At 47.4% G+C, this 27,295-nt stretch overlaps 1 protein-coding gene and 1 gene segment (V, D, J or C); both read right to left on the bottom strand.

Annotated features, from left to right (window-relative positions):
* Positions 1-2,500: 2,500 nt before the first annotated feature.
* LOC115404940 (T cell receptor alpha variable 40-like) lies at positions 2,501-3,034 on the bottom strand (the record flags this gene model as incomplete). The annotated part of the segment is given in 2 exon segments: positions 2,501-2,787; positions 2,967-3,034. Coding segments are annotated over 2 exon segments (330 nt in total), but the record flags the coding sequence as incomplete, so codon positions are not given.
* Positions 3,035-9,855: 6,821 nt separating this feature from the next.
* LOC115405360 (uncharacterized) lies at positions 9,856-25,464 on the bottom strand. The gene is made up of 7 exons (XM_030114927.1): positions 25,397-25,464; positions 24,925-25,220; positions 21,104-21,167; positions 20,718-21,013; positions 18,465-18,469; positions 10,661-10,672; positions 9,856-9,865 (listed from the first exon to the last, which is right to left on the bottom strand). The coding sequence occupies exons 1-7, from the start codon at positions 25,437-25,439 to the stop codon at positions 9,856-9,858; spliced, it is 726 nt and encodes a 241-aa protein (XP_029970787.1). The 5' UTR covers positions 25,440-25,464.
* Between the last annotated feature and the right edge of the window lie 1,831 nt (positions 25,465-27,295).

Genomic DNA, 27,295 nt, shown 5'->3' with positions numbered 1-27,295 from the left:
CGTGCCCGGAGTCCTCAACGTCGGTGCAGACAGAATGTCCTGGGGAGGCCCACTCCACGACGAGTGGGGCCTGTCCCCGTGGGTCGCAGCCCGACTCTGGCGCAGGTTCGGATGCCCAGTGGCAGACCTTTTCGCCAGTGCAGAGAACGCACAGTGCCCACTCTGGTTCTCGCTCAGGTCGTCAGACGCCCCCCCTCTAGGGGTAGACGCCTTCGCACACAGGAGCTGGCCGTCGGGCATCCTGTACGCGTTCCCTCCAGTCCACCTCTTGACCCCGCTGCTGCGCAGGGTGAGGTTGCACAATCTTCACGTGATCGTGGTGGCTCCGGACACCCCGAGTGCGCGGTGGTTCCCGGACCTGGTTCAGTTGGCAGTCGGGGACCCGTGGCCGATTCCCGACGGGCCCGACGCACTGCAGCAGGCAGGAGGCGCCCTTCGGTCCCGCCCCTTCCTGGGCGGGAGGCTCCTGGCTTGGAGGCTGAGCGGGTGAGGCTGGTGGAACTAGACCTCCCCCCAGCGGTGGTGTCCACCATCCAGAGTGCCAGGGCCCCCTCTACTGTCAAGGCCTACAGGTCTCGGTGGAAGCTCTTCACATCATGGTGCTCGGAGAGGGGCTTGGACCCGGTCTCCTGCACCGTTGGTGGAGTTTTGGAGTTCCTCCAGGCCCTGCTGGACAGCGGTCGCGCTGCATCCACCCTGGCGGTGTTTGCATCGGCCATCACAGCGGGCCACGGCGGTTTCGGCCGCTTTTCTGCACGCAGCCACCCGCTTGTGAAGCGGTTTCTGCGCGGGGCGTGTCGGTTGCGACCGCCCTCCAGGCATGTGGTCTCTCCATGGGACCTCCATGTGGTGTTGGAGGGCCTTAAGGGACCTCCTTTCGAGCCTTTGGAGCAGGCGGAGGACCGCTTTCTCTCCTTTAAGGCCGCCATCTTGTTGGCGCTAGCATCTGCCAAGAGAGTTGGGGATCTCTGCGCTTCGTCAGTCCACCCATCCTGCATGGTGTTCAGCCAGGATGGGGGACTCGTGCACCTCTGGCCTAACTCGGCCTTTCATCCCAAGGTGATCACTTCGGACTTCCGGTCGCGAGTGATCCGGATCAGGACGCTTGACTCCATGCCTGGTTCGTCTGGGGACAACCCACGCCTGCGGTCACTGTGCCCGGTCAGGGCTCTGCGTCTTTATGTCCAGCGCACAGCTGGCTTTCGCACCACGGACCAGCTGTTTGTGAGGTTTGGAGCCCGGGGGCGTGGTTCCCCGCTGACCTCTCAGTGTCTCGCCCACTGGGTGGGGGGCGCTATTGCAGCTGCCTACGAGGCACAGAATCTCTCGCCACCAGCAGTGATTCGTGCTCATTCCACACGGCGTGTGGCTGCCTCTGCGGCCCTGTGCAGAGGGGTCACGGTGGGTGACCTCTGCCAGGCTGCCTCCTGGGCCTCTGCGTCCACCTTCGTGCGTTCGTATCTGTTGGATATGTGCACTGACTCTGTGGCCATGTTGGTTTTCGGCGAGAACAGGAGTTCGGTCGTCTAACCGTTTCGGTCCTTCTGGCCTGGCTGCCGCGTCCCGGGTGGGCTCGCGGACCAGGGGTTCCCCGCCTGCCGCTCGGCTCTGCCGCGGTCTGCGGATGTTGTTTACGGTGTTGCAGGGGCAGGAGTTCTGCCGCTTGCCGTTTTTGGGTTCGCTGCCGCTCCCCGTGCGTGGAACGCGGGCCAGGGGTCCCCCCCTTCACCGCCTGCCGCTGTGGTTTCCCGGCCGGCGTGTGTGTGTGTCGCTGTGGCGATGCTTTGTACGTCGTGGGCCGCACTTCGTCGCTAGGTGCCCGCCTCGTCCTTCAGGGGTTCTACGGCCGTTCTGGACGTACGGTTTGTTTACTTCTGTCTTACGCACCAATCCCGTCAGCAGGCCAGCTGGGAGTACATTCATCAACCTACGGCCTTCGGCTTGGTGAGTACCACTAGCGAAGCCCGTAGGCGGGCTAAGCACTTACGAAGTAGAATTAGTAGTTACTGGATGTAACTCCAGTTCTACGAGTAAGTGCGTGCCCGCCTACCTGCTGGCCCAGCTGTCTGCTTCCCTTGTTTTTGCTACGTCAGAAGAAGGGTTTGCTTAGCGCCATCCGAGGTTATGTACCCTCGGTGTGGGGCGTGGCGCTGCGCCATCGCGTGCGGGGGATTGGTGCGTCGAGCTTTGTATGGTCTCAGTGGATTGGACAGAGATTGGAGGTGTGCCACTAGCGAAGCCCGTAGGCGGGCACGCACTTACTCGTAGAACTGGAGTTACATCCAGTAACTACTAATTAATTGTTGTGCAGTAAACGAAGGTTTCTGCTGGTATTTTAGTTCCTCGGTCAATATATTATTTAGTGAGAAGAAAATTGTTCAGTGAAGCTGTTGTCGGTTGAGTCCCTCTAGTGGATGTAGAGGAGGATTGTGTTGTCTTTGCTCCAAAGCTTTTCGTCCACAGTTGAGCTGTTTCCTGTCACTGTGGGCTGCAGAGCACAGTAGTACACAGCAGAGTCAGACAGCTCAAGCTTCTGGATCTTCAGAGGAACTGATTTGTCTTTGAGCTCAGCACCAAATCTGCTTGTGGGGAAATCTGCAGCATTGTCCCCTGCTTTTAAAACATGTTTCAGCATGTACTCTGGATAACTGTTCACTGATTGTTTGTACCAGAGCAAAGTTGGTCTTGAGTCGGAGGTCTCAAAAGTACAATTCAGTGTAACTGAGTCTCCTTCAGCAGCAGGAACATCTCCTGATGGCTGCATCACTTTGTCTTCTCCTTTACACTCTGGAGAAGAAGAGAACATGCAGAGAAGAGAGGAATCAATACAGATGATTGACTGAAGGAGAACAATCAGTAACTTTGAAAAGTTTTGAATGAATACACTTTTTAAATCGTTCTTCATGTAGAGCTCAGTGATGTGTTCAAGTGTTTGAAGAGGAAACATGTAGAGTTTTGTATCTTACCAAAGAAAAGAGCAGCAAGAAGAATCCACAGCCAATGTTCCATGTGTCCAACAAGGTTTCAGTCACCAGGAGAAAGTAGCTGATGTTCAGCACTCAGTGTGACAATAGTTGTCTTCACAGCAGCTCTTCTTATTGACACAATGGTTGAACACAGTGCAGAAGTAGAGCAGCAGCTGCTGGATCATGTGGCCCTCTAGTGGAGCTCCAAAGTTGACTTGAACAGTGTGAAAAAAGTCTTCCAGCAGCTTGTCAGAGAGTCACTGACAGACTTTTAGCGGCACAATTTGTATTTCTCCAAAGTTCATCATTTGTCTATAATTCAATATGAAACACATGTCCAGTGTTCAAAGTAAGAAGCTTATCTAAAATAATATTTCTTCTGAATAAGAAAAAAAAATCCTCAGAGATGTTGTCTGGATGTGAACAGAAGTTGTTTTTAATCCTCTCCATCCTTTTCAACAGTGATGATTCCTCTCCAGATGTGGAAACTGTCCACACCATAGACTCTAATGCAGCCACAAACCATGTGAGATTCACACTCTGAAACTGAGAGCTGATAACAAGCTGGACGGTTCTTCTCATCTTTAATCTGCAGGACACAGCGTCTGTGATTTCTAAAATGAATTTCACATGTAGATCCATCTGATCACAGAAGAGTTTTGATTCAAACTCGAACAGAAGCACAAATCAAAACGACTCCACATGTTGCATTGTCCAGTTTGAACTTGCTTTCATCAGATATCCAGATAGTGATGTTTCCACATGGGATCATCAGAGTCTCAGCTCTGTCTTTTTCTCTTTCTTTTTTGATCAAACTGAATCAATGTCTTGATTTTATTCCTAAATCTGTAAAAGCAGCTTTTTTCCATTCCTGTACTTCTGATAAATTCTGCTTCACTGAATGTTTTTTCTCCTCAGTCCAGTCACTAACTCGTATCTGTTGAACATGTCCATTTGTCCTTCAGCTTCTCTGTTTTCTATCAGCAACATTCACTTTTCAAACTTTGGTTCTTCTGTCAGTGTTTTTCTGAGATGTTGTTCTGATCAAAATCGCAAGAAGCTGCTATTTTCATGAAATTCTGAAACATTTTACTGAGAAGAAATCAGACCTTTCTGTTACCTCCTGTGTTATATTGAGAATGAAATTAAAATGAAGTTTTGGGGAAATTCAGATCGTTTCATCTTGTTTTATTCACATTTTGAAAATTGTCCTAAACTCTTCCCAGCAGGCACTTGACGTTGATGTAACGTTGGAACAATGTTGTACTCCAGCGTTGGATTACCATTGGATTATGATGCGAAAATGAAAGTTAGGTTTACGTTAAAACCTTACGTAGCCTCGACGTCAACTTCCAACGTTAAATAGACATTGGATTTTGAACGTAGGCTTGACGACATCCTCCAACATTAAATAGACATTGGATTTTGAATGTAGGCTTTTTGAATGATGGGTTGTAGAATCTTCAGGCCGTCTCCATGAGGCCGCTCCAGCCGAGGCTTCCCCTCCAATCACGCCTCGATCCCACAGAGCCTTTTTGGATCCCAATATCAAGGTGTACAATAAGGACCTGACAACTTCTGGCTGTTTAGTGTGTGAATTTATTACAAAAAGATGTTGTTTCCCTGACAAGGAATTCTAGTCTTTGAGTCCCTGGTCTACCCGAAAGTAGCGTCCAGCAGGCAAAAAGCGATGTCTAATCTGTGTGTGTGTATTTCTGATTCCTCGCTCGCAGGCGGGGTTCTCAAACAGTGGTTCTCGGTAGTTTTCCATCGTCCGCCCCGTCCTCTCTCCCAGGCACGTGGATCTCCCAGGTTCCGCATCCCGGGTTATCTCGCCCCGACAGTCTCCGTCCTCCACTCCCTCAAGTGTTATCTGCAAGAGCTCAGACGAGAAAAACTTCCCGGGACCTCATGTGCTTTTTTCATGGCTAAGGTTACAAATCATTAAGAAATACAGAGAAATACAAAAGCAGCTGCAAAACAAAGTTAAATGCATATTATATTGGGATATTTTTCCCTGAGTATCATATGTGAGCAAGCAAGTATTAAAATAAGGATATTGAAACTAAAATAAATTCCCACAATTCCCCCTCTTGGCCTAAAACAAATTTTAGGCCAACAATGTTAATATTCCTGCAAAACATACATTTCTGCATAGCCTGCAAACATGTCCGGGTCATAGTCGCAGTCCTGTCGTTCCGGGTCATCAGTCGATGGGCCAGCCTTCTGCAGCATAGTGTATTTTACCTGTCCCGAAATCATCCTAACCACCATAGACCTCAAGCACGGTAAAATGCAACCCATGAAAACACAAAATATCAACAGCGTCGCTACCACCGGCATCAAACACTTCATTAAGATCTGCCACCACGCTCCTGAAGTGAACCAAGAGAACAGATCCCATGCAGGATCGTTATGTCTAAAATCGGTGGACCAAGCCGTGGCCAGAGCCGTTAGGTTCTAAACTGTTTAGTAGAACACATTTTATGTATTTCCTACTGGAAGAGTTATTCTGTCTTGTACAGGTGTTAAGCTTTTTACCCAATGACTTTTTTTTAATGCCTTGAGCACTATGGACAGACAGTCTCTGTTAGCCTAGGTAAACCTCCATGCTTGACTTGTAAAAATCCGGGAGCAGGATTAGTGACGGGATCAACAAGATCAACAGAGGAGCGTTCTACACGACTGCTCTGCGCCCGGGGCTCATAGCTGGATTGTCAATTTAGGGTACGAAGCCGATCAGCCATATTGTGAGCTAAAAGGGCTGCACCATCCAAAGTTGGGTGGATGCCGTCCCTGCGGATGAGCCCAGGCTTTCCCCAGAAGGTGCACCAGTTGTTTAGCAAAATAACTCCGTTTTCCTCACTCCATCTAGACAACCAGCGATTGAATGATGAAAGTCGGCTATACATTTCATCATTGACCAAATTGGGCAGGGGACCAGAGAATATTACGGCATCAGACATCGACTTAGCCAATTCACACACCGAGGCTACTTGTAATTTGAGCACCTCTGATTGTCTCCGCCGGGCATCATTACCGCCTGCGTGAATCACGACTCAACGGAATCTCCTACCTTCCTGTTTTAAAAGCCTAAGGTTCCCCTCGATGTCCCCCACTCTGGCCCCCGGGTAACACCTAACCTTCACCGCTGGCAGCTTCACGTCTCTAACTATAGAGCTGCCAATCACCAGCGTGTCCAGTTCAGCCGGCGTGTCGTCGCTGAGGGGAGAGAACCTATTGCAGACGTGAAGCGGATCTTGGAGTGCTACGTGGCGGTGCTTAGCACTAGCCTTCCTCCGGACCGTCACAAACCGGTCCTGGTCTTGCCCCGGCTGCTCGGGACACGCTGCGGGGCTAGGCTTGCTAACACTCCTCTCACTGCGGGAGCGGGCTGCGAGCCCTGCCGCTACCTCGCTATAGCTAGCGCTGCCCTGCCCCTCACATCTGCGCAGCCGCTCCTCTAACTCGGTTACCCTGGCCTCCAGCGCTGTCAATACACTGCACTTTACGCAAATACCCCTATCGTCAAGGGAGGCAGGGTTCTGACTCAACATACGGCACACTGAGCAGGAAAGAAAAGAAGACAGAGGGGAGGACGCCATAGCGGTCCCGGCGGACCAAGCTAGTTAGCACGCTAAGCTAGTTAGCACGCCGGTGGCGCTAACGGCGGAGAAGAAATGTAATTCACGAGAGATCGCTTGGTCAATCGGGGGCGAAAGTAACCCCGGGGGCGTAAATAACCCCGATTTTTGATTGCTTCGTGAATTAACAGTAACAGCAAGAGAGAGACAGCAAGCACTTCAGTCGCTCACAGGCTTCAGCAAGCTTCACCAACACGGAAAACACTCACCGGAGTGACGTCAGATGCTCAGGCTGCGCAGAATCCCAGACTGATAACTAATAACGACACTAAAACGTATGCAAGCTGCAATATATCTGAAAATGTCTTAAACCTAACAATCTAGAACCTCGATGAGCCATGGCTGGACGTAGAGCAGCATTATGTGAGGATCTAGTCATCTCTGACCTGCCATTCATCAGTCCCACCATCAAATCCCAGCGGTGTTTCAAAAGTATTAACATCAGCTCCTCTTTAATGGCTTGGTGGCATTTGGTAAAGCTAACCAAGTCTTCTCTGATCCTGTGTAAATTCACACCCATCTGGAACAACCTGGACATCCTGCAAAACAAAAAGATGATAAACTTCACTCAGTGGAGAAATAAAGGAATCAGACAAAACATATCACTGGAAACAGCAACTTTCTGTCATTCAATACTCTCACCTCACAAGATGGAATCAGCAGCACAGCATTTTTAGAATATCATCAACTTAAATCTATCATAGGTAAAAAGTATACCTTTAACCAACTGCAGGGACAGCTACCTCTCAGGGTCGAAGAATTCTTAAACCTCAGTTCCCCAAAGTTGCTATCAAAGATATATAAAATATTATCCAAGGTAGAAGATACAGTTCAAAATTCTGCATAGAATTCATTACACAGGACGAAGGATGTTCCAGATGGGTCTATCACAATCTGATATCTGTTCACATTGCAATGATAACATGACTGACAGCTCCCTCCATGCCTTGTGGTCCTGCTCACCAGTGCAGAGGTTCTGGCTTCAGGTGTGTGAAGACCTGTCAACATGGTTCACTGCAACATTCCTGCAACTCCCACACTGTGCCTTTTAGGGGATCTGGGTGAAACTAACATGTCAATAAACTCAGTCTACATCAGGGGTCGGCAATTAGATTTGGCGGCGGGCCACTTTTTTGGGGGGCACTTCAATCGCGGGCCAAGGCGTCTCCGGCGCACGTCCATCCGCGGACTGGAGAGCGGGGGGGGGGGGGGGGGGGGGGGGGGGGCACGCACGACAAAAGACACCGCGCCGCGCTAGATGCACGAGTTTTATCGCTGGTGTGTGAATTCATTCGCGGGACGCATCACGCTGGTACAAATATGCAGCACAAAACATCCTGCAGAAACATCTCAGCTCCTCATCCCTGCAGGCAACAAATCGGTCTTGCTGTCTCTCCCTCATCACCGTCTCCTGCACAGTGGGCAGGATTTTTCTGATGTTTGCCCCACAGTCCTGTGCGCACCCGGCTGTCTGTGTGTATGTGTGTGTGCGCGCGCATACTGATCGATGGTACGGGTTTTGTTCTTTTTTGTTTCAATGGCTGTTTTTACTCTTCAGCACTTTTATGAATATGAGCAGTGCTTTTACAAATAAAGATCGAGATTGAGATGCTCCGCCTGCCACCGTCACTGCTCTGTATCTGACATGAGGAAGTCAGCTCCGGCTGCAGCGAGGCAGCGGCATCGCTTCTGGCTGCTGCCCTCCGGAGGCGGTCTGAGCTCGGTGAGTTCCACCGTCTTCTGCAGGAGCTGCGCCCGGACGGCCGGTTCCAGCGCTGCTTCAGGCTGACGCCCGGTTTATACCAGAAGTGGTGAACAAGTGAGATCGCGCACGCCGCTCGCCTTGGCATCATGCCAACTGTTCTGCGTGGTCGGAGTCCTGCTGCCCTACGTCAGCACGTCCGTGAAGACCTCCACGCTGATAGGCTGTCCCGGCGCCAATTCGCTTGAAAGGTTTAATTATTTCAACTCGAGCGACGAGCGATGGAGCGCCGGGCGGCGGGCGGCAGCGAGTGGCAGTGCGAGTCGACGGGCGCGCGGATTTTCCCTGGAAACACTCGCCGCCGGCCGCTCGCCGCATCTTCGCTGGCCGCCCGCCGCTCAAAGTTGAGCGACATTCGCGTCATTACAGTGACTTTGTATGTGATCTCATCGCACGAAGAATTCGCGTCGCGTCCGCTGGAAACACACCGTTACACTCAAACTGGAGAATAAACACACACGGTGAGCTCGGTGCAGCGCTCACTTGCGCTCTATGTTCACCAGACGAGGCGCCACTCCTCTTTATTTTTCAGTGACAAACCGGAAACCACAACTAAACAACACATCCTTCAAAGATTGTCTATTGCAACACAATGACAGATATCGCACTCTAACAGGGGTGCGTGCGTCTGCTCGAGGGCCCGGGGTAGTGCGTGCGTTTGTGCGCGCGCGCGTTGGAATCCTCTCGCGGGCCGGATTGGACGGTTCGGCGGGCCACATTTGGCCCGCGGGCCGCTAATTGCCGACCCCTGGTCTACATGGTTCTCACCCTCTTGTGCATCGCAAAGAAAACTATCCTTGTAAATTGGAAATCCAGAAGTAATCTGAGTAACAGGCAGTTTAAGAGTCTTCATTAGATCATATTAGCTTGGAGACGATGTCTGTTCAGAGGACCAATCAGCTGAATCTGGTTCCCTCTGGTCCCCTGTGATCAGCTCCATCACTTCATGTCAGGGGAAGATGGGGGCCTCTCCTCTCTGGGGGTCGGTTGTTGGGGGGGCCTGATGGCTTTGGATGGGGTGCAGGTCTGGGTCGGTGCACGCCCTGGTGTCTGGTTGATTCCCCGGAATCCAGGGTACAGGGTGGGTGTGAGGGGAGGGGGCGGTGGTTAGGGGGGAGGTGGGTGAGTGGGGGGGTGGCAGGGCGATAGGGGCTGGGGGGTTGGGAAGGTGTGTGTGTGATGCATTCAAAATATGTGATTACATTTATGCATAAAATTTATCATTTTATTTTGTGTTTATATCAAATCATTGTATTGATCAATGCACAGAGACTTTCAGTGTAATTAATGTGAGATTTATTGTGATCTGGACTCAGTTTATGTGACAGATGAAGAGCGGAACCAAAGTGCGGATGGTGTTGTTCTGACCAGGTTCCTCTGGGTGTGGCCCCCCGCCCCCGCCCGCCTCCTCAGAGGAGTTTTGGGAAGAAACACAGGCGGTTCGTGTCTTCACTTCTTTAAACACATTTTCCTGTTTTCCAGGTCAGTGCACTCTGAAAATCACACAGAATCAAAACAGAAACTTAAGTCTCTTATAGCACGAGTCGGATGTGTTTTCCACATGTTTTATTCGAGTCAATTGATTGAATGTATGAATGAATGAGTGGAGACGGCTCGCAGCTCAACGTGGGTGAATGTATGCACCACGACATTTTCTAACATGAGGTGACATGCTTTGACTTTGTACTTCTGTGACTTGATGCACTTAAAGAAAACTCATACTCTGTTACATTAAATTAGTATTTGTTATGCTGGGACCCTGATTACTTGACCACTGTGTAAATATGTTGTTTTTGTGCTTGTGTAAATATATTATTGTTCAGATTTATTACAAAGATACCGTGTGTTAAAAGATTGAATGTTATATTTTTGTGGAAATGTAGTTAAAGGGGGCGTTGATCAGTGGACCTCTTCTTTAAACCTGTAAACACTATTAAACTGTCTGATACCAATGTGAAACGACGCCAAAGTGTCCAGTAATGCGGTTCATGTCTTTTCCCGCAAGCCCTGAAAACGTTCTTCCTGGCTGTGAAGACTCTGGTTCTCTGAGGGTTTTCAAGCCGGACCGTTGAGACGTAGATGTGATCCAGACTTCCTTATATGGTCATGCTGAGACCCGGCCCTGGTTCTCTGTGCCTGGTGTGTGTGTTGGTGTTAGATCCAGAGAACATGGCTCCCAGAAAATGTTTATTTGGATATCCTGGAAAGGCAGTTTTATTTGGCTTTCCTGAAGACGAAGTCGCCAGGCAGCAGTGGAAATTATTTCTTTTTCCGGGTCAGAAGAAGACAAATCCTCCAGTCTCTGTCTGCCGACGGCATTTTGCACGGCACTGTTTTGCAGAAGCAGTAAGTTAGAACTTTTCAGTGTCCTGTGTTTATTCTGTGTTAGCTATAAAAGTTATTTCAGATGGTAAGGTTGGGTGCTCGAAGAAATCATCAGCTGATAGGGGAATAGCGCAAAAAAGTTAGAATTACCACCAACGTCCGAAATTAACAGCCGCCAACGGCAGATGAATTTTCTGTTTGGCGAGTAAATAGCGGGGTTATCTGCCACACGGGGCAAGGGGGGAATGTTTTCTACCATAATAATAATAATAGGAAGCGTTTTGGGACGCAAAGTGTGGGATCACTACAAGCTGAAACGAAAACACAGTGCAGCATTGTGGTGTGTTAGGAATCACCCACGGAAACAGAATATCCATTTTGATGGTCTTCATTCAACACACTTTTTCGGCTCAAACATGCTTCCGGATTTTCTCTTCTAATCTCGCGAGTGTCGCTACTCTAGTCTCGCGATAGACTGTATTATTTATCAGAACACTACATCTTCCCTCTTTTTAACAATGAACTTCCTGAAGGCAGACTTAAAAGAAAATAAATCATATCTACATCACTGTAGCCATACTATGTTGAGAGGTAACTTATCTCCACATATTAACGTTGAGTATTCTCTTCTCTTAAATCACAATGCAAAAAATAAACTTCTGCTGTATGTACTGTAAATTCAAAAATAATTCAAAAATAATTCACCCTTCCCTCTTTTTAAACAACAAAATCACCCCGTTCCCCGGAAATCAAAGTCAAGAGTTCAGGTAGACATCACATAGTCCTTCTGCCACACAGGTGGAGACCTGACGCGAGTCGACTTCATGGGAACATCAGGTGATGGCACTGCTGCCATGGGCTCTGGACCTGTGGAACGGGGGAAATGGGTGGTTATGGGAGCGGTGACTGGGACAGACAGCCACCGCCAGACTCGAATTTGGATTGGAGGGGGCGCTGAGGCTGACATCCCCAATGAACTTCTTCACATGAGCGGCATTTCTCATTTTGGGTGGGCTGTCGGGCTGTTGGATTATGACTGCATTTCCTTGTTTACTGATGACTTCGTATGGCTGTGACTCAAAGTTTGGGTCTAGCTTGTTGGACTTGTGTTGGTTCTTGCAAAGAACGGTGTCTCCTGGTTTTATTCCCTGATCTTTGGCTCCTCTTCTCTGATCAGCAGCAATGTTGCGTTTCAACTTATTCAGAGCATCCTTGTCATGAATTTCTTCTGAAGCTGCGGCATCACGTTCCTCACTGTCAGCAGGCATACCCGTGAAGCTGGGCAGTTTGTCACGGACCTCTCTGTTCATCAACAGCTTTGCCGGGGACACTCCGGTGACAGTGTGAGGAGTGGTGCGGTAGTGAAACAGAAAACTCTTCAGTGTGACCCTCCAGTCTTTCTTTTCAATCTTGGCTATCTTCACTGATTTCAGAATTGTCCTGTTTAACCTTTCCACTTCCCCATTTGACTGAGGCCAGTATGGCACTCCTTTCAGTTGCTGGATGCCATGCGCAGTGAGGTAATCATGGAACTCTCTGGATGCAAACGGTTGTCCGTTATCACTTCTCAGATGCTTGGGGTAGCCATGAATCTGGAACATCATTTCGAGGGCATTAATCACATTGGTGGCGTTTGTGACTCTCATGTAAGCAACCTCAGGCCATCTGGAGTAATAATCAATGACAACAAGCAGGTAGTTACCTTCAGAGATGCTCAGTAGATCAACTGCTAGGTAAGTCCAGGGTTGGTCTGGTAAGGGTGTGCGCTCTAACTCTTCTGGTGGAGCGTTCTTCCCAATCACTTGACATGGGTAGCACTGCTTTACTTTCTTCTCGACCATTTTGTCCATCTCGGGCCACCAGACTTTAGTTCGCAGTCGGTTCTTTGTTCTTACAATCCCTTGATGTCCTTCATGTCCTAGCTCTAGAACATGTTCTTGCAGGCCCTCGGGAATCACAATCCTACTTCCTCGCATGACCAGCTGTCCAGCCGTCCAAAGCTCATCGTTGACCGCCTGGTATGCTGTGCCTTTAAAGTAGGTCCAGTCATTTTCCTGTATTGCTTGACGTAGCTTGGAGATGTTTGGATCATCCTTTGAAACCTGCTCGATCTCACGAGGTGTTAGAGCATGAGGTGTGGAATCTTTGATGACGCTGTAGATGTATTCATCTGTTTCTCTTTCCTCAGCTCTGTCGGAGCAGCCAACGGGTTGACGACTCAGGGGGTCGGCCTTGTTGGTTCGGCCGGGAATGTGGACTACCTGGTAGGTGAACTGCTGCAAGTACAGCAACCACCGTTCCACTCTGGCTGATGGAGGCAGTGAGTTTGGTGATAGCACTTTCACCAGCGCTTTGTGATCTGTGAGGATCTTGAATTCACATCCAATGAGGTACAAGCTGAACTTTTGACAGGCCCAGAATACTCCGAGAGCTTCTCTTTCGAACTGAGAGTAGCGTGTCTCAGTGGGTGTGAGCTTCCTGCTGGCGTAATACACTGGCTTCCAGACCCCATCTGTCTGTTGTTGCTCTAGAATAGCGCCTACGCCGATGGGGGAAGCATCACAGGTGATTCGGGTCGGTCTTCCAACTGAGTAGTATGCCATGACAGGGGCATCGATCAAAGCATCTTTAAGCCTGTCAAACGCACACTGTTCCTCCTCTTCCCATTTCCACTCAGCATCTTGCTTAGTGAGCTCCCAGAGAGGCGCAGTTATTGTGGCGAACTGTGGGGCGAACTTTGCACAGAACTGGGCCAATCCGAGGAAGCTGCACATTTGTGACACGTCAGTTGGTGGGGGAGCATGCGCGATGGCCTTGACTTTTTCACCTGACACTTTCAGGCCTTCTTGTGATAGGACATGACCCATGTAGTTGATGGATGTCAGTTTGATCTGGCACTTCTTCTCATTGACTGTCAGTCCTCTCTCAGCTAGCCGCTGCACCATGGTAGCCAGCCTTGTGTCATGTTCTGTTTCGGTGCTGCCAACTACAACTATGTCGTCCGACATGTTGTACGCGCCTGGGCAGTCTTTGATAACCTGGCTGATTATCTGTTGGAATTTTTCAGAGGCCATGTTCACTCCGAACAAAAGCCTTTTGTATCTGTAGAGTCCCCCAGGTGCAGCGAATGTGGTGATTTCTCTGGAGTCGGGGTGGAGCTCTACTTGGTGATACGCCATGTTGAGGTCGATTTTGGAGAAGTACTTCCCACCGGCCATTTCCTGGATGGTCTCGTCGATGGTGGGCACTGGATGACGTTCACGGACGATGGCCGCATTGGCCCTCCTCATGTCAATGCAGATTTGCACATCTCCATGTTTGTGATCATTTTCTGGTTTTTTCTCCACAGTGACTAGTGGATTCACCCAATGAGCTGGTTCTGTCACTCGCTCAATGACGTCCAAGTCCACTAGCTCTTGTAATTTTTCAATGACGCGCTGTCGTCTGTTGAATGGAATCCTCCGCACGGGCTGAATCACAGGAGTGACTTTTGGGTCAATTTTAAGTCTGAGCTGGTAGTTCTTGAGTTTCCCCAGTCCAGTAAAGACTTGAGGGTACTTTGTACGTAGGCTTGACCAAATGTCAGCTCCAGAGCAGCTCAGGATGTTGGCGTCGATGCCGACTCTCAACAGTCCTAACTCTTTGCTGGTCCTGCTGCTTAAGAGTGATGCTTGTGCTTGTGGCACCACGAAGAATGACGCACTGGCATGTCGTGTTGTGTTTGGGACTTCAACTTCAAGTGTGCATTTTCCTAAGAGCGTGAGGGCTTGCTTGCTGGCATACGGATATAGTTTTGTAGAAGCAGGTTGCAGGCTGATTTCAGGCCTGGCCTTCTGTAGCCTTTTGAAGTCATGCACAGACAGCGTGTTGTGGTGAGCACCAGAGTCTATCACCATGGGTAAGATGTAACCGTTCAGGCGCAAATCTATGGTGTCCTCAGCTTTAGATATCTTGAATAGGTAGAGGTCTTCAGAGTCACTCCGTGAGCCGTTGCTTTCTCCTTCTTCTACCCTATGTTGGCCCTTTTTACTTCGGCATTTGCTTTGCTTTGGATCATCCTTGCTGCGACCTGAGTCTCTGCGGTGACCTTGTGCGCTTGGCTTGTCATCCTGGTTTGATTTGAATTTATCTTTGTGAAAACAGAGATCATCAAAGTGTCCCTTTTTCCCACAGTGGCTGCACTTGTGGTTCTTGGATCGGATGCATTCACGACCTATGTGTCCTTGCGCCCCACACTTGTAGCACCCAGACTGTGATGGTGCCTTGGGCTTAGGTTTGGGCTTTGCTCTGCCTGAGACATGGTTTGTGTTTGCTGGAGAACTGAGAATTAGTGCCTCCTTGTGGTGGTATGAGCCAATTACTTGAATAAGGCGTTCCAGTGTTAGATTTTCCTCTCTGTATAATTGGCTTTTAATTCAGAACTTTTAATGTGCAAAAGTACCTTATCTCTTACATGGTTATCAGCTTCAGCGTCGAAGTTGCATGTTTTCACTTGTACTTTTAGGCGTGTGATGAAATTATTTATTGTCTCACCAGCATTTGGCTCTGTTTCCCAGAACTTTGTACGGGCTTTTGGTATGTTCTCCCTCAATTCAAATGTGTTGTTGAACAGCTGGATGGCTACTTGAAATACATCTCGTGCAGGTTGCTGATCATGATCGGGTTGGTGGGCTTTCTGCTCATCAGTGAAATTTTTCCATATCTCACGCAGTCCCTCTCCCCCTGTTAACAATAACACAGCTCTCTTCTGTTCAGCATTCACAACTCCTGATGCTGTGATGTATATCTCAAGTTCATCTTTCCACATTTGCCATCTTTGATGTAAAGTTTCAGGCTCGCCGACAGTATCTAATGGCTTCGGTGGTGTGAGCCCACCCAGCGCGACAGCCTGAGCCATATTCACTTCCGGGTTCAAACGAGGCTTCTAACGGGTTTTGTGAGTAGTAATTTTGGCATATGCACGCTCAATTCCGATGATTAAACGTTATGGCATCACACAGAAAACATGCTCCACTTCCCTGAAAGAATGCCGCCGCAGTTTCCAGTGAAGATCCGGAATTGAGGCTCCGACGTTCGGCGCACTGTCCCTGCACGGCCGTGAGCAGCAGATTTTTTTTTTTTCCTGCCTTTTCATCCGACGACAGCTGAGAGGGCTTTTATTTCCGTCCTGCTATGCTGTCGGGCACATCCTCGTCGCCAGTTGTGGTGTGTTAGGAATCACCCACGCAAACGGAATATCCATTTTGATGGTCTTTATTCAACACACTTTTTCGGCTCAAACATGCTTCCGGATTTTCTCTTCTAATCTCGCGAGTGTCGCTACTCTAGTCTCGCGATAGACTGTATTATTTATCAGAACACTACAAGCATGTCTGTGGTGCATCGGAGTTATCCTAGCATAACAGCACATCGTATGCTACACCAAGACGTAGCATGTTTACTATCAGAGTTGTGTCACTGCAGCAGGTCAGTGAAAATACAACCGTCCCATGAGGGTTTCTGCCAGACCTTTTCAGTCCCGCGCCCGGCCCGCGCTATATTCTGCAGCACCCGGACAACTGACAGGAAAAAAAAATGTGCCACGTCTGCGGCTAATTAGCAACTGCGCACCAGCAGCGCTCTGCGAGGCATCCCCCCCCCCCCCCCAGAGGAGAGCCAGCAGTCGTCACCAACTGTCTTTGAATGCACCACACCGCTGAGGAGGTCCTTGAACGCAACGCGAAATTAAATGGAAGTGATTCCACAGAAGAGGCATGATATTGTAATGTCAGCGAAGGTGAAATAAGGAGCGTTTTGGTATTTCACAAATCCGATTTTACTACAGGAACACAAACACATCACCAACGCAGCTTCTTATGCCACAGCAGTACCAAGAATCACTCAGGGTGGAACATGAACACAGAACCCGGCCAAAATAACACACTAAATGATGCATAACGTAATGGCACAAAACAACAACTTAACAGCAATAACACAATTGAGTTTGAAACGAGGAAAACACCCAGGGCCGGTGATTAGGCTGGGCATTCAGGGCACTCGCCCAGGGCGCCTTAGAAGCCCGCGCCGGCTCTGAAAACACCCCCCCGAGAACATGTCCCATAATGCCTTGCGGTCATTCACCCCAGACCGCCGCTACAATATGTTCAAAAGTTCAGGCTGGATTTCTGAGGCATGTGCCATTTCACAAACAGCTGATATGGCAACGCTTGTCAGTTATCTCGACTTACCGTACCGGCAAAACGGGTTTGACCAATCACAGCGAGTGGAATGCGCACATGGATGAGACTGGGATGGAGTCAACTGAACAGAGCGTTTTTGGAGGAAGGAGGAAAAGCAAGGAAGCGGCGCAGTAAAAGACACAGATCGAAGAAGCTTTCAGTGCCGGTGATCCTGTTTCGCCCCTCTAGGGGGGGCTAGAAATTAAATACCAATGAGCAAAACCAGCCGATCAACGTCCCCTTTAACTGATCTGTTGAGTTTAGTTGTGCTTCTTCTGTGCAGAGTGTTCAATGTGAAGAGAGTTAAACCGCAAATATAGAATATGTGTGTGAATTAACTGTAAGATTACACTACATTTAATACCATTTTCTGGTAGTGATGAAACTTGAATGGACACTTGAAAATAATTGAACAAATCCTGTTTGATGCTTGTGATGGGACTGGAAAGTGATTGTGAAAAGATTCATATTGTTCTGGATGGACTAAACAACGAAAGGACACTGAAAGACAGATGTGAAGACAAATGTTAAGATGATTGATGATTTAAGTTAAGGATTTCATGATTGTGTTTAATAAATGAGAGGAGGTTGGGGAAGAAACACAGGTGGTTCGTGTCTTCACTTCTTTAAACATATTTTCCTGTTTTCCAGACGAGAGACAACGGACCACAATCTCTTTGTTACACTGGTCACGTTACTTTTGGGACCCGTAACATGTGCATGTGTGTGTATATATGTGTGGGTGTGTATGTGTGAGTATGTACGTTTATATGTGTGTGTATGTGGGTGAATATGTGTGGGCGATAAAAAAAAAAAAAAGCTAAAAACAAACAAAAACAATCAACCCCCTGGAGGAGATGTGCTGCACTGCAGGAGGCCAATTGTGGTCTCACCAGATCCTGAAAGACTTTCTGGTTTCTAACCCCCCTGTTGCCTATTTATTGTTGCTCAGTGTGAGCAGAGTGTTTGAAGAGCAGCTGGAACCACAGTGACTCTGATCAAACAGGAATGAGCAGAATCCATCTGATATGAAGCTGTGTGCTGAATCCCACTTCCCTCCTCTTTGAAGAGGAGTCCCATATCTGTGTTCAGCTTTTTGTACAGCCTCTTCTACACTTTGGATCACTGTGTCTCAGAGCACAGTAGTAGAGAGCTGTGTCTGCCAGGGTTAGCTTTGGAATGCTCAGTGTAGTTGATGAGTCTGATGTTTGGGATCCATATCGACCATCTGGAATATTTTGTCTGTCACTCCGTGATTTTGCTCCTTTCCAGAGTATAAACTGAGGAGCCTGAAGGTCTGAATGATGTCTGTACCAGTAAAGCCAAGGATCATCATCATCTGTCTGATAGCTACATGAGAGTGTGACAGATTGTCCTTCTCTTCCACTGACTTCTTGTTGGTCAGGAGAGATTGTGTCTGCAGCTGTTAGTCCTGGAAAAAGTGGAGAAAATGAAGCCATTAGATGAACATTGTCCATGAGGCTGAGAGGAGAAGACAGTGGAAAATGTCCCCTGAACACTGTTACTCTGTGGACACAAACAGCTGGACTGCAGCTGAGATTCCAAGCAGTTTGTTCACAACTTGATGTCAAAGAACAAATCCAGTGAGATGAAACAATGATTGTTGGTCAGTGAGACATTTTCTGAAGACAGCAGGTTGAATGAGACGTTCTTAAACTCACCTCTAATGAGAGACAGAAGCACAAAGAGGGAAAGCAACATGACTTTGGAGTGATTCAAAGCAGACACACAGCAGACCAACAATGTTCTTCCACTGCAGGAGAATGAGGAGGAGCTGAAGTTCAGTGGGCGGGGCCACATATGTCTTGATATCGTCTTTGTTCACTTCAAGTCGACCAATGAGATTCAGTTTAGCTTCTACATCAGATCTGTGTGTGTTTCTGATCTTTACTGCTTCAGTTCTCTGTTGTGTTTGTCTTCAGTCCAAAGAGTCAGAAATCAGAGGTTGAACAGAGAGTGAGTCCCTCTAGTGGAGGATTGTGTTTTCTTTGCTCCAGAGGTTTTCGTCCACAGTTGAGCTGTTTCCTGTCACTGTGGGCTGCAGAGCACAGTAGTACACAGCAGAGTCAGACACTGCAGCAGAGGAGATCTCCAGATGAAACTCCTTTGTGTTTTTGTCATGTTTGAAAGACAGTCTTTCTGTTCTGGGTGAATATTGACTGATGAGAAGCTGTGGAGGTGAACTGGACTTCTGCTGGTACCAGCAGAGGTTGCTGCTGGAAGCTGAAAAGTTACAGGAGAGAGTCACAGTGTCTCCTTCCAAAGCCGTCAGTTCATCTTTAAACGGCGTCAGTAAATCCTCCGAGGATCCTGAAACAACAAAGACAGATTTCTCCAGAACATTTGGATCTGAATTCCACATCATTCAGCTCAGTTTCATCAGAGAAAAAGTGAATCCACTCAAACATGGACATGTGCTTCATGTCTGTCTTCTCCTCCTCCATCTCCCTCCATCTCTGGATGACTTACCAGTCTGAAAGGAGATGATCAACATCCAGATGAAAAGCAGGAACATGGTTTTCACTTGGACTGGATGAAGACTGGAGAGAAGACAGCAGCTCTTCTCTCCAACATGAAGCCTTTCACACTGAGCTGTGGAGCTCCTCCTCTTGTTCTGCTCATTGTGAATTCAGCCTGATGGAAGCTCCTCAACTCATCGTCCTCACTGACCTCCTGCTCCTCCTCCATCATGGAGTCAGACTCAAGAAGCAGTCAGATGCTCACATGAATGAATGAGGAGAGATTTCATTCTTAGAAAACGGAGATGAATTTGAATTATAACTTTCAACGACTTCTGACTTCTTCTGCTTTGACTTTCAATGACTTTCTTCATGCCTCTCTTCCACACAGGTCTGATTTGTGGAGCGCAGACTGACTGTTATCCTGTGGACACATTGTCCCAGCTGAGCTGTGGCTCTCTTCATATCCTCCACAGTTCCCATGAGCCTCTGAGCCGCTCCTCTGATCATTGCTCTCCTTGCCGGGCCTGTCAGTTCAGATGAACAACCATGTCGATAAACTTGTCCACTGTTCTGTCCCTGACCTGTCTGCTGCCTTCCTTTGTCTTCATCATGCTGTTATGAAAAGAGAATCACGGAGTGCTGTGACGCCAGATCGTGACTGAATGAATGATCTTTGAAGCTGAGAAGGCGAGTTCCCACCACGACGCGGATTCTAACTGACTTTCAGTAGAGACTGTTTGCGTGGTGACCGCTCGCAACTTCAACACAATGTGCGACAGGCGCAGGCAATCTGGTACTAAGAATACGTGCTCATTTCACGCATTTCTGTGAGATCAGGTCGGTCTTGTTTCACAGAACTTCTCTAAAGAGTCGAACGTCCTCATTGGTCAGAGTGGCTGGACTCCTGGATCAATTCTTTCAAGATTTTCAACCTCAGATTTTTTTTACATTTATGACTGTTGTTACTTTTAGTCAGGATTTTTCTTATTTAACCAACATCATTTGAATTATTAATTGTATGTGTTCAGCCAAAACATGAATTACAAAAATTGCTTGTATGGAAAATTGCAAATCGAAGAAATTTAGATTTGTTGAGACTTGTGACAGAGATTCACTTCAGACCACATTTCATCATGAATGTAGAAATCCTGGAAATGTAAAAATATTCACATAATGATTTTCTTCTGCCACAGTGTGTGTCAGGAGACCAACCCCCGCAGTGTGATGGAGTGGGGCGCCCTCTAGTGGAGGACTGTGTTGTCTTTGCTCCAGAGGTTTTCGTCCACAGTTGAGCTGTTTCCTGTCGCTGTGGGCCTCACAGCACAGTAGTACACAGCAGAGTCAGACAGCTCAAGCTTCTGGATCTTCAGAGGAACTGATCTCAAGCTGGAATCCAGTGTGGATGAATATTTTTCTTCATCCTCTGTTTTCCCCTCACCGACTTTAAAGCGGCTCAGGATGAATTTGGGGCTTTTGTTTCCTTCCTGTTTGTACCAGAAGAGATAATAATTTGAAGAAGTGGTGTTATAGAGACAGTCCAGTGTTACTGAGTGTCCTTCATCAGCAGTCACTTCTCCTCTTGCTTGCAGCACGTTGTCTTTTTGAGCTCTGCATCCTGTAAAACACCAACAAACAGTGTGAGTGTGCTGCTAGAGAATCATGTCCATGTTGGGTTGATGTGAGAGAAACAGAGTTGTGTTCATACCAAGGCTCATAGCAGCCAGCAGCACTGAGATGAACAGAGGCCTCATATCTGCAGTGATGAGTAACTGTGAGCTCCAGCAAGTAGAAAGAAGGCTGTGATCTCTCTGTTTAGTCTTCATCAGCACTCAGCTGGTGGATTAGGAGGAGGAGCCTGATCACAGTGACAGGACTCCTTCACAGCTCTGTCTTCTTCCTCCTGATCATCACGTCACACTGAACACACACTTCTGCTGCTCAGACTGACAGCAGCAGCTTGAAGGTGGAGCAGCTCCAGCAGCAGCAGAACATCTGGTCAGGTGTCACTGCCTCCTGCTCTCCTCCAGTCTCAGGTGTGCTGGACACTGCCAGGTTGGATGAAGCTCTGACATCCATCCAGGACTTGATGGAGAGATGAGATGAGTCCTTTGTCCTGAGAATCCTTCAGGGTTCAGTCAGAGGAGCTGGAGGAAGTGTTGGTCAACAGGGAGCTCTGAACTTCTCTCCTCTGCTAAAAGTCACTTCAAGCTCCAAGGAAGTCATTCAGTCATGAGATGATGAAGGAGAATCTTAGTTTGACCTCAACTGCAGAAATGTAGAGAGTCATTTCTGATGAAGTTCCTGATGGTGACTGAAAGGTTTCTTTCCTCTGAACTCTGAACTAAATCCACTGAGCCAAGCTGCCTGCTGGAACCTGCTCATGTGAGGAAGGAATGACTTCTGGACTTCCTCACTGATTTGCATCCGTCATGGTTTTAGTGAGGCAGCCTTGACTCAGGTGGTAACAACAGCTCTTCCTCCAGTCTTCTGGGGCCAGTTGTTCAAAGGTCATCTGAGAGGATTCTAGTTATTGGATTGGATCAAATCTTGAAAATTGGCTGTTCAAAGGGAAGGAAGAAGTCACAAACCAGGTAAGATCATGGAATCCAATCCTCATTTCAATCTGGATCTCACCTTCAATTTGGTAAATGGACGACACTTATGGCGTTTTTTCATCTGCATTAGCAGAGACCAAAGCGCTTTACACTGTATTATCACATTCACCCATTCACACACTGGTGGAGGCGGCTGCCATGCAAGGCACTCAGTCCACCCACCGTCACATTGCTGCTCGTCCACATTGTGATCTGTTCCCTTCAGAGAACTGCTGATCTGGATTTGGTAATCTGGAGAACTGTGAGTCTGGATCAGGGAGATCCAATCCAATGTTGCTTTGAGCAACCAGCATAAAAGTAAGATTTATTACTTGACCCTGGAATGGAAAAGAGATGATTTCAAAATCTGGATCATTTCAATCGAGATTAAATGTTTTAAACAACTGGCTCTGAGAAAAGAGCAAATTCTGTTTCCTGCTTCCTGAAGAAGAGAAGCATCAGACATCTCCTGGATGTGTCCCTGCATTCAGACTCATTCTTTACATGACAAGGATCTGTTTTTATTTAAATGTATTGATGAATGAGTGACCTTGAATTTAAATGTGAAAGTGTTGGAACTGAAATGACACAGAATACTGTTCCAACAAATTCCACTGGAGGGCGCTGTTCTAAAGGACGCTCGTTTTGATGTGAACCTCCTCAGTGAGCAGCTGTCAGGTTTTTGTAGAGAGGTTGTGTGTTTCCTGTCACTGTGGGCCTCACAGCACAGTAGTACACAGCAGAGTCAGACACTGCAGCAGAGGAGATGATCAGATGGATTTGTTTCTCTGTCACCTTGATCTCCAGTCCTGGAACTGGATTTTTATACAATGCTCCTGATTCTGAGTGAGAGATGAGCAACTGTGGAGGTTTTCCTGGATATTGTCGATACCAGAAGAATTGATCTCCAGATGAAAGTTTTTGGTACTCATAGACCAGAGAAACGTTGCTGCCTGACAAACTGAGCTCTTCATTCTTGATTGGTTTGAGGTCTTCACAGATGATGTCTGCAGGGAAACAAAGACAAAGGAATCTTAAAGTTAGTGAGCAGCTTTGTATTTTCTCTGCTTTCTTGTGTAACATTGAAACATCAGTGAATAAATGATGAGATGTGAATCCAGCTGTCAGTGAACAGAAGAGGAAGAGATGAATTGTAGACTTACCAGTGAATGTATGGAGGAGCAGCAGTGACACTAAAAGCATCATGTTCAACTAAAAGTGCTCAGTGATCCTCAGAGTGAACTTTGTAAAGTGTGTGTGGTTTCTCATGGTGACAGCCAGGTTTCTCTGTTTGGACAGGAAGTCCCTCCTCCTCATCATGTCACAGTGACAGATGTGAGAGCAGCAGGTTGGATCTTCATCTACCAGCACTGTCCTCAAACACACCAATGTGAACGTTTCCCTCTCTTCACCTTTTCAGAAACATCTCAGCTCCTCCCTCAATGTCTGATTGTCTCAGAATTTTAATGATTTGTGAACTTGAAAAGTTTTCCCTTCATGAAAAGTGCCCCAATGTTTACTGTATGTGGAGTTAAAGGAAAAAATGTTCAGTGAAGCTTTTGATAGTTTCAAACAGCCCAGAAAGAAAAGTCCAGGCTGGAATGATAAAACATGGTGGAGGTATCATCATGCTATGAGGCTGCTTTTCCATCTCTCCTCCTGGAAACACTGACTGCACCTAAAGAATGATGAGATCAAATCACATGAGTCAAGTCAAACCTCCTCTGCAGTCAGGAGGGAGACACTGGACTGAAACCTTTATTGCTGGTTTAATTTATCATTGTTGTACCAGGAGGTGGACTCTAATATTGTTGGTCTCTGAAAGAAGCAGCAGGAGAAGAACTTCATCTTTGGGCCGTCTGGTCTCTGTTTGACCAAAGTAGGAGTCTGGTCTGCATTGCCGGCAGTAAGTCAGACCTGTTCCCGGTGCATGATGGACTCCAGCAGAGCTGCCCTTTGTCACCGGTTCTGTTCAGAGTTTTTCTGGACAGCGTCTGCAGTCATGTGGTCATTGTATTGGTCCATCGTGGTGAAGAGGGAGCTGAGCCACAAAGTGAAGCCCTACAGATACAAGCAGCTGAAAGCTTCCTGTGTGGGGTGGATGGATGCTCCCTCGGAGACCGGCTGAGAAGCTCAGTCACCAGGGAGGAGCTCGGCATAGAGCCACTACTCCTCCACATCAAGAGGAGTCAGCTGAGGTGGCTCGGGATCTGTTTAGGACGCCTCCTGGACGCCTCCCTGGGGAGGTGGTCTGGACATGTCCTGGCAGGAGGAGGCTCTGGACACACACTGTCTCCACTGGCCTGGGAATGCTTTGGGATCCTCCTGGAAGAGCTGGAAGAAGTGTCTGAGGACAGGGAACATGATGCTCCCTCCACCATCCTCCACATTCTAATGATCCTCTTCTGTTGGCCTGTTGTGTCTCTGAACCAGCTGTGAAACAGGCTTCATGTCAGCAGTTAAAAGGTTTCAGTGTTTTCATTGTTCAGAGTGATTCAACACCATGAACCAGTTATTATTGGTTTGGCTCAAAGTTTGAAAATGCAAAATAATGAAGTGTATTTGGGAAAAGGGTTTTGTGACATTGTAGTCCAACATTGCAGACATTTGTGCCTCTCTCTTATGAGAACATTGAATCTGGTATTTATTTTGTGTGTTATGAAGTAAAACTCCATGTCATTGTAAATGTGATTGCTTATCGTGACTTAGATGATGTTTAAAATTAAAATCATGGCTATTTAATGAAGGAAATTTCCAAAAGATTGACCTTTTTTTTTCTCTCCACTGTTTCTTATGAGTGAATCTAAACTCCATGCAGCAGAACAAACCACAGCAGTGACATGGAGTGGGGCGCCCTCTAGTGGAGGATTGTGTTGTCTTTGCTCCAAAGGTTTTCGTCCACAGTTGAGCTGTTTCCTGTCACTGTGGGCTGCAGAGCACAGTAGTACACAGCAGAGTCAGACAGCTCAAGCTTCTGGATCTTCAGAGGAACTGATTTGTCTTTGAGCTCAGCATCAAATCTGTCTGTGGGGAAATCTGGAGAGTTTTGTCCTGATCCAGTGACATGTTGTAAAATAAGCTCGGGAGAGCCATTTCTTTGTTGTTTGTACCAGAACAAATATGGAAATGAAGCAGTGGTCTCAAAAGTACAATTCAGTGTAACTGAGTCTCCTTCAGCAGCAGGAACATCTCCTGATGGCTGCATCACTTTGTCTTCTCCTTTACACTCTGGAGAAGAAGAGAACATGCAGAGAAGAGAGGAATCAATACAGATGATTGACTGAAGGAGAACAATCAGTATTGAAGAGTTTTCAATAAATAAAGTTTTTAAACAGTTCTTCATGTAGAGCTCAGTGATGTGTTCAAGTGTTTGAAGAGGAAACATGTAGAGTTTTGTATCTTACCAAAGAAAAGAGCAGCAAGAAGAATCCACAGCCAATGTTCCATGTGTCCAACAAGGTTTCAGTCACCAGGAGAAAGTAGCTGATGTTCAGCACTCAGTGTGACAATAGTTGTCTTCACAGCAGCTCTTCTTATTGACACAATGGTTGAACACAGTGCAGAAGTAGAGCAGCAGCTGCTGGATCATGTGGCCCTCTAGTGGAGCTCCAAAGTTGACTTGAACAGTGTGAAAAAAGTCTTCCAGCAGCTTGTCAGAGAGTCACTGACAGACTTTCAGCAGCTCTTTCACTCATTCAGAGGAGGGAACCTCAGAGGGGTTTAATGACTGGAGTCCAGACAGTTGGGGAGTGAATCAGAAGTTAGCAGATATGAAACTGCAGCCATCACAACTTCATTTTTGATGAATTAATTTAAAAAAGAGAGAATATTACACTGATAGCAACATAATTCATTTGCCATCAGAACATGAATGTACTGTGAATGTTGGATGATTAAATGCACCTGACTGATTTTAAGACAAAGTTTTGAACATATATTGGCCACTGCAGTGTATGAGGCACAGGTGTCCAGGCCCTTCTGGATTCTCAGAACATTCATTAAAATAAATAAGTACAGCAGCCTACCAGAACAGTCATTAATCACTGTGGTCATCCTGCTCCTGCACACTGAAGTCCTCCATTTCAGTGTTGGAGTTGAACAGCCTCAGCTGTGCTTCAGTGCAGCGGCAAACTGATCTCACTGTCTTGAGACTTTATGGTGGAGCGTATGAGCCTGGGAGTGACCTTTGACCAGGACTTATCCTTTAACTCCCACATTAAACAGGTCTGCAGCACCTCCTTCTTTCACCTGCGTAATATTTCTAAAATCAGGAACATGTTGACTCAAAATGATGCTGAGAAATGAATCCATGCATTTGTTCCCTCCAGAGTAGACTATTGTAATTCCTGTTATCAGGGGAACAACAACTGCCTGAAAGTCTTCAACTGGTTCAAAATGCTGCAGCAAGAGTTCTGAGAATAACCAGCAGGAGAGATCACATCAGTCCAATATTAGCTTCTCTTCACTGACTTCCTGTAAATCTGGAATAGGATTTAAAATCCTTCTCTTCACCTTTAAAGCTCTGAACAACCAGGCCCCATCATATCTTAAAGAGCTGTTAGTCCCATAATGCCCCAGGAGAACGCTTTGTTCTCAGAGTGCTGGTCTGCTGGAGGGTTCAGGTTCTCTGAAAGTAGAACAGGAGGCAGAGCTTTCAGCTATCAGGAAGCAGCTCCCAGCTTCTGTTAGGGAGGCTGACACAGTCTCTGCTCTCAAGGTGAGACTCTTCAGTAAATCTTACAGTGAGGGCGACTTCAGGCCTTCCTGGACCATTTTCTTTGGGGTGTTGCTGTCGGCTGGGAGCTTTCTCTCTCTCTCAGTGTCTGTGGGATTGACAGTTCACTCCTTTATTATGTTTTCCTCTCTGCACAGAGATGTGTTTATTTGTACTAACAGCATTTTATAGTGAGCAGTGTACATTTGTCTTCTAATCCCGACCGCGTTTGCAAAGTATGGATGAAAACAAATGCTGGTCTGCAGTGTGCACTGCCACAATGTATGTGATTTTAATTTAGAATTTAAATTATCTGGTAGGCTCATCAACACAACATTTTCTGACCGACATGTCGCAGGTTCAAATGCATCAAATTCCCACGTCCAGTTCATGCTCTGGCAGCTGTCCAGGGTGCTGAACCAGGTGACCAGGACAGTTTTACAGACATTACAGTCCTGCTCAGAGTTTTGGTGGCTTGCTTATGAATCACACGAGACGCTGCTCAGGGACTGGTGGGTCTTAATCTGGTGGCAGCGTCTCTTTCTCTGTGTACGTTAATAAGAAATGGCGAATATTGGCTCTGATCTAA

This window comes from Salarias fasciatus, chromosome 18, assembly GCF_902148845.1.
Source record: "Salarias fasciatus chromosome 18, fSalaFa1.1, whole genome shotgun sequence".
Lineage (NCBI taxonomy): Eukaryota > Metazoa > Chordata > Actinopteri > Blenniiformes > Blenniidae > Salarias > Salarias fasciatus.
Note: the sequence above shows the minus strand (reverse complement) of the source record. Positions and strands in the feature narration are given on the sequence as shown.